A 7,741-nucleotide genomic window follows, 5' to 3' on the forward strand; every position below is an offset into this window, starting at 1 on the left:
TCCATCTTCTCAGCAGAGCCATGCATTTCTTAACCAATGAGGATGCCAATGGAAAGTAAAAAAAAAATACGTTTTTTAAGTATAAATATGCGATCAACGATACCAGCACACCCTGCAGTATTATGAGATCGCCGAGCTTTCTTGGAGACTAACAAATCTTATTTTAGGTTGGCGTCTTCAAAAAAAATTAAATGATTCCTACATTGCAACCATTTAATTCCCACCAGTCGCCTTCCTTATTCAAAAGACTGGCAAAGAGAAAATAAAGGGAAGGAAGCACCAACAGTTATTTCCAGGCATCGAACTCCCCACGATAAAAATCCAGATTTTCCATTTCCACTTAATAGCTTCCATGTTTAGTTCCCAACCGTCTAGCAGCTTCTTCCATTATCAGATTACCAGTTCCAAGATTTCTCTCTGTACATCCTACCAAAATCTTTCTTTCTGTACCGCTTTCCTTTCGCACAAAAGCCCTTTTTGAAAGGCAAAGAATTTCCAGCGAATCGAGCAGGAGCAGCAGCAACGGGAGCCGGGGCAGGAGCAGGAGCAGGAGCAGGAGCAGGAGCAGGAGCAGGAGCAGAAGGTGCAGAAGGAGCAGGACCAGCAGGACCAGCACCAGCAGCAGCAGCAGGAGTTGCTATGCGACTCCAGAGTTTCCCATCCTGGAGTCCATGAGGATTGTTGGGGGTAGGGTGTGGGAAAGGAAGAGGTGGAAGGAGGGGCAGTTCCCATGGGGGGGGAGGCTGGCAGAAGTGGGGCGCTGAGCACTGGAGGGTGGGCATCCCCAGATTAGATTAGATAAAACCTCTTGGATGGGGGAGCAGATCACTCCTCCCCAAGGCCGTCAGGTTGAGTGCCCTGGACAGCCCAGACCAGGTTCCCCATTCTCCTTTATCCTAAGAGCCTGGCCCAGTGGGGCTGCAGATCCTGGGGGTAAGGTTGGGGCCGGCCCGTGGCTCGGGTGAGGGGAACCGGCAGCAACGGGCTCGGCGGGCCTCCGGCTCGAGAGGCCGGGGGCGGGGCGCCATCCGCCCGCAGGGCTCGGCTGCCCGGGCCGGTGCGGGCCTCGGCCGGCACCGGCTCAAGAGTTGAGGGAGGCCCGGGGCGTGCGGGCTCGCCTACTCACTCACTCACCGTTTGAAATGCTCGATGATCTTCTCCTCCCGCACGTTCTCCGGTAAGTTGCCCACCCAGAGATGCCTGGTTTCCCGGACCATGCTGGGCAGCGGCCCGGGGGCGGCTCCGGCGGCGGCGGCTCCTCCGCCTCCCCCTCCTCCGCCACCTCCTCCTCCTCCTCCGCCGCCTCCTCCTCCTCCTCCGCCTCCTCCTCGTCCTGCCCCCCCGGCTCCGTGCGGGACCCTCAGCCCCGGGAGGCGGGAGCGGGAGCCGGAGCGGGAGCCGGAGCCGGAGCCGGAGCGGGAGCGGCGGCAGCTGCGGCGGCGGCAGCTGCGGCGTCGGCGGCGGCGGCTGCGGCGTCGGCGTCGGCGACGGCGGCTCCTCCGGCTCCCCCCCGTGCAGACACCATTCCTCTCCCCCAGGTTCTGACTCTCCGGACTCCCCGCTCCGCTCTGGCTCCTCCACACACTCGCACCCGACCCTCGCGCTGCGGCGGCGCGTGCGCACTGGCGGCTTCGGGGGGCGGGAGGGAGGGCAGGGGAGGGGGAGGGGGAAATGAAGGGGGAGGGGAGCAGGAGGAGGAGCGAAGCCCCACGCCGACGGCGTCGACGGCGGAGCTCGCCGCCTGCCTAAATCCAGACGCTTTCCACCGGCGCACGCACGCGCCAGCCCGCCCGCCCGCTTTTCTGCTCTCTGCTGCGGGTGCGCGCCCAGAGAAGTCTCGGCTCCGCTTGCTTTCTAGTCAGGCGCGCAGGCGTGGGGAAGCGGAAGGGAAAGAGGGAGGGAGTGGACAGAGACCAAAGCGGGCCGCTCCCTCTATGCGCAGCCGTACGACCAGAGCCGGCTTCGACTCCCAGTCCCCCTGGATCCTAGGCCCTGAGGGAGAGAGAAAGGGAGGAAGCCCTGGAGGTTCCTCCGAGAAAGCATGCGCTGCCCTTGTCCAGCTGGGAGGAAAGGGGAAGAAGGCTGTAGAGTAGAGGGGTCACCCCTGTGGAATGAGAAGGAAGGCCCTCCCCCCAACCCAGGCCCAGCTTCCTCATCTGTGAAATGGGGAGGATAGGACGCACGAAAAGCACTGGCGAGCCCCCGAGAGAGAGGGCTTCTGTCCCCATACTGCCCCCAAGCTGGCTGCCCACGACCTCCCCCAAACTCCCCTTGGAGCTGCTGTCCTAGAACCTAGCGCCGCTTCCGTAAGGAATGCTGGCCCATGCCACCGATTTGCCCAACATTTCAGCCTAGGAGAAGAGGGCAGAAGAGAGACGGAGAGGCTTGGAAAATTGTCCTGAAAGTGGGCCCAGGCTCCTAAGGCTGGTCCTTCGAAGGAGGAATGCACAGAGCCCCAGACTAGGCTCAACAAAGAGGCAAAACCCTAAGGGAGTCATTGACAACACATTAAGCCAGTTGTAGTCACTGCCTCAGTCGAGTGGGGAAACTGGACGTTTCTAAGAACAATCGGAATGGAAGGACCCGGTCCTGAAAGATTTTAATGTGGAAATGAGTCAACAGTGATTAAAGAACACTAACTCAGCTAATCCCTTAGCTGCTAACTACATCTTTTTGAAAATACCAATTTGTTCCTTGGAAAACAAAAAATTGGTTGCATTTTTAATGAATATAGATTTAATTCTCACCAAAAAAAATCTTATTTTTCATATTCCAAGAGAATATGAGGAAATAAGAAAATTTTCCAATAACAAGTTTTAGCACTTGTATTCTACAGTCACAAGAGCTTCAAATTCTTAATTTCTCACAAGTGACGAACTATAAATGCATTTTGTACTTTAATGTTTTCATCACAAAATAATTTCTTAATGCAATGGTGCAATAAAGCATCCACTTCCTTCCATTTATTTGCTCTATACAGTGCTTAATAAACTGTCTCTACAAGTTACAGCCACTAAACTAATCTCTCTGAGAACATTCCTGGGGCTTAGCAAGGCCCCACATTTGCAAGCTATAGGAAACAAATACACCACAGCAACAATTAGGATACATTATAAGGTATCTTATAGGCTAACCTATCCAACTTGATTTTTCCATAAAAATGGGTTTGGGATTTTGACAAGTTACTTGTAAATTCTCTAAATTGTAGGTCTACCAACTTAAACAGGCTTGTTTTCTATGTCAAATTTTCCAAGTTTGTGGTTTTCAGTTTCTATTTTAACTGCCATTTTTCCCATTTACTTTAGGGACTTCAATAAGAGTTGGACAAAAAAAAGGTCTAGAGGTTGAAAATGGCCACAAAGACCACAGCAGTAGCATTCATTCATAATATAACAGAAACATAAACCAGTGCCACCCTTAGGGGCCAATCTCATTGTCCACACACAAACAACAATCCCACTAAATGAAATGCAAGTTTTTCCCAATGAAAGAACTTCTCCTAAGTAAAAGTGGAGAAAAGAGAAAACACCCTGCCTAGAGATTTAGGACTGGAAACAAATAAGTCATTTCTGGACCAAAACATTTCAATAAGTAGCCTGAAAGGCAGTAAACTATGACAGAAACTTTAATGGACTACATCACAGAGGTGTCGAACATGAGGTTCAAAGGCACATGGGGCCCAAACCAGATTAAAATGCCACTGGGAAATTTTTAACAAAATAAAATATAGGTCATTTTAACACTTAAGTCAATGTGCAGCCCCTCAAAGATCCTTCTGTAGGGTTTAGTGGCTCAGGTTTCTGCTTAAGTGTGACACCACTGGACTACAATAGAAGAGATTGCAGTAGTAGGGACTGAACTGTCCAGTACTCTTCAATGAATTTTAAATTTCAGTACAAGCAACCTCAGGGCAAGGCCCATTTGAAGAAACAAGGCAAATTACTCATATAACTTGATGGCTTACAAATGAGCTGTAACTTCTTAGAAAAACCAAAGCATCATAATGGAAAGCAAGACTTTCTCAAGACACAGGGATTTTTTTTAAAGCAAGTGACATAGAAGCTGGTACGGTTCATAAAATAGCATTATAATTTATGCAAAAAAAAATCACATATCTCTTTGGATGCATTAAGAGAACTCAGGACCTGAAAAAAATGCAAAAACCTAGTTGCAGAGACATCCTACTTTCACCTCCTTCCTACCTACCAGTTTAAAAAAACAACACAATAATACAGAAGTGTTAACAAAGATAAATTATGATATTTTGTGTCTATTTTGGGGTCTAGAAGAGAAATGCAAAAGGAAGACTTGAGAGAAAAAGAATCAAGACCTATTTACCTTCCTGAGGATATAAAATAAGGGCACACAATGAAAACTAAAAAGCACATTTATAACAAATAAAAAGAAACCAAAACTCAGAGTAGGCTAAAGGTCTTCTGGCAGGAATCCATTTCTCTGTGTACAAGTACACAAAAGAAAAAGCTCTGTTTGAAATTACAAATATTCTTAATTACCTTTTTGAGAATTCTTTTGTTTTGGTGGTAGATGGGCCTAAACTGCCAGTTTGAAAATGAATGTAAGGTATCCAGAGAAATGAAGGTCTTCAGGATATCAGAACAATTGATAGCCAGGTGTCAAATGAGGAGAACAAACCACCTTTGATCTAAATAAAAGTTCTTCAATTAAAAGAAATGAGTTTAATGACTGAAATTTAAAGTAAAAAAAAAAACTGTTACAACCCTTAGTTTCTCAGACAAACCAGTATCCTCTTATCAGAAAATCTCCTTTTCAGTGGACTATAAAAATTGCTATAGGAAAAAAAAATGAGTTTAAAAAACCCAAATCTATGTTTCTCAATTTAGGATTATTGAAATAATTTTCACCTTATGCTATCAAAGGATAACAGTATAAATGGGTATATTTCATATTTCTGGACTGAATAAAATAGCTGTTTCTGAGAACAAAAAGGTGCCCTTTTGACACAATTTTAAGCTGCTTGGTCCAAATTAAGGAAATTTACTGGAAAGAAAAAATCCATTTTACATTTTGCTGGTACTGGGCTAGAGAAATTTACAATTCAGAAGGAAACTATGTTCATTTCAAAAAAAATTTAATGATTTGGGTTTTTTTTTTTAATTACTTTCCATCTCAAAATCAGTACTATGTACTGGTTCTAAGGCACAAAAGTGGTAAGGGCTAGACAATGGGGATTAAGTGACTTGCCCAGAGTCATGCAGCTAGGAAGTGTCTGAGGCTAAATTTGAAGTCATATCCTCCAGACTCCAGGCTGAGTATCTTTTTGTGCTACTTAGCTGCCCTCCTCCATCACCTCTTATAGTGCCAATATATTCATATATCACAATTTATTTTAACCATTCCCTTTTACTTTGCTTCCAATTCTTTGCAGCCACCATTAAAAAAGGTAGCAAGGAGCTCAGTGGATTGAGGGCCAGGACTAAAGACAAGGGGGCCTGAGTTCAAATCTAGTCTCAAACTCTTCCTAGCTATGTGATCCTGAATAAGTCAATTAACCCTGGCTGCCTAGCCCTTACCATTCTCCTACTTTAAAATCCATACTTAACATATTCTAAGAGAGAAGGTAAAGGGTTAAAAAAAGAAAAGAAAAAGTGATATGTGGGATAAATATAGAGAAGCATGGAAAGACCTATAAGAACAGACACAAAATGAAGTTAGTAGAATCAAGAAAACAACATGCAAAGTGACTACAATATAAATGGAAAGAACAACTACACATCAAACAAAATCAAAAGTGAGTGCAATAAAATTATAAAAATCAAGCAGACCTCAAAATGGAGAGACACAAGAAGGCACCCCCACTCATCCTTTCAGAGGCGAAAAGTCCACATATGTAACACTGCATATTTTTCAGACTGTTCCTGTACATTAATCATTGGTGCTGATTTGTTTTTCCTCTTTAAAAATGCTATTTGTTAAATGGGATGGCTCTCTGAGAGGGAATAAATAAGATGATGTAAGAAATAAAAGATTTCAATTAAAACTTATTTTTTAAAAAGATAATGCAGTAAGCCTAGCATTTTTCTGTGTATGAAAATGGTCTACAATTGTTCACTAAACTTTTGGGAAATAGTAAAGAAATAAATAACATCTTTAATCTCACTGAAAACAAATGCGACTAATTTAAATATAAGATAAAAGCAAGTTTAAGTGTGAAATGTTTAGTGATGATCACAATGGGAAGCATGCAGTAGAACCCTGTAATATGAGCTGTTCCTGTTGTAAGGGTTCACAGCCTTAAAAAGCTGTAGAAGTGCTCCATACGGTGCACTTTGCAAAGCCCCAGCCAAGTACCTAATTCAGTCTACTAGCCACATAAAATAGCCACATCAGGAAGAATTGGCCAAGCCTCTTTTCTTTCCTACATCTTGTAAAAGGTGCAGAATTTTTCAAACAAATCGACCTCTTTGAAAAAAAAAATAGAAAAATTGATAACATGGTTTTTGTTCATCTCAGAAAATTTCATAATTAAATAATAAATGTCTTTTTTTTTTTAAGGTCAAGAAGCAGGATGTGATCTCTTTCACATATGAGAAATGGACAGTGAAATGTATTTCCTCCATTGAACACCATGGATCATTTAGGAAGGTGACATTAAAATAGCCGTTTGCAAAAGGAAATTTCTAAAATATTTGTTTTTAATCACTTCTTTTCACACAATGTTACTAGCTTTAGCACTCTGGGCATGCTCAGAGGGTTCACTCATGCATATGGAAACACAGTTGGTGAAAGCATCTGGGCATCCTACTCATGATTTAAATGCTACAATAGCTACTCCAGCAAATATAATCAATACCTCAGTCCTTAAGCAAAAGTACACAATATTGGCCACATATTTAATGAATTCTTCCTGACTTTCACCTCTAAAAATTTCAAGGTTCAACTCAGTTTTCCCCTTCCACATTGTTAGTACTTTTTCTATCCTCAAGTTAAATTATCTGTTTTTATGTTTAACATCTACCACCATCATTCCTAGTAGAACATAAGTTCCTTGAGGGCAAGGATTATGTTCATTTTGTCTTTGTACCTTCAGTGACATACCTAAGTAGTAGAAGCTTAATACATTTGTCGAACTACAAATATTGTCAGCTTTCATAGAAATACATTCACAAACTTTTTCTGCTCTGAACAATTGAAATTAATCTTTTTCACAGCATATATTTTTTTCATTCCCAAGATGACATTTTTTCCAAAGATGTCATATAAATGTGTTATGGATATAATATTAAGGATATTAGTGGCTCCTTTTTATATAGCTCTTTAAGGTATAGGTTTCCTTTCTTCAAACCTATAAGGTGACAGACTATTACTATCATGGCCATTTTTTTAGAGATATGAAAACTAAGGCCCAGAGAGGTTCAGTGATTTGCCCAGATCATAGCTGCCAGGACACACAACAAAAAGCTTTCAAATGGTCAAAGCTTCAATCCTCTCTGTTCAAAACTCTCTGTGTAGAAGTGTAAGACACTTTGTAGCCATGAGCCACTGGTAAGCACTCCCATCACTTGCTACAATATCTTAAATAAAGCAGCTTCATTTAAGAATAGCAAATAAAGTCAGTTTATCACAACTTATACTCTTAGAAAGATGTTTGACTTCCTGACATTTTCAAAAGACACAAAGGGAGTTTCATTCAATTAATTCAACAGATTAGTATTGATACAGAAGGCTGATCTTGGTGGAATTATGCACAAAGGTACAGTAT

General features: G+C 43.2%; 1 protein-coding gene across 6 annotated transcripts in view; it reads right to left on the reverse strand.

Moving 5' to 3' along the window:
• SPEN (spen family transcriptional repressor) overlaps window positions 1-1,305 on the reverse strand; it is a 79,579-nt gene extending 78,274 nt beyond the window's left edge. For 2 of the 6 annotated variants that reach the window (XM_007491664.3, XM_007491663.3), the window contains exon 1: window positions 1,135-1,300. In XM_007491664.3, the coding sequence (XP_007491726.2) occupies window positions 1,135-1,217 (83 nt within the window). In that variant the 5' untranslated portion in view covers window positions 1,218-1,300. Of the gene's footprint in view, window positions 1-1,134 lie in introns of all 6 variants that reach the window. The other 4 variants (XM_056795730.1, XM_007491666.3, XM_007491665.3 and 1 more) reach the window with 3 other exon arrangements.
• Window positions 1,306-7,741: the final 6,436 nt, after the last annotated feature.

This window comes from Monodelphis domestica, chromosome 4 (genome assembly GCF_027887165.1).
Source record: "Monodelphis domestica isolate mMonDom1 chromosome 4, mMonDom1.pri, whole genome shotgun sequence".
In the NCBI taxonomy this organism is placed as follows: domain Eukaryota; kingdom Metazoa; phylum Chordata; class Mammalia; order Didelphimorphia; family Didelphidae; genus Monodelphis; species Monodelphis domestica.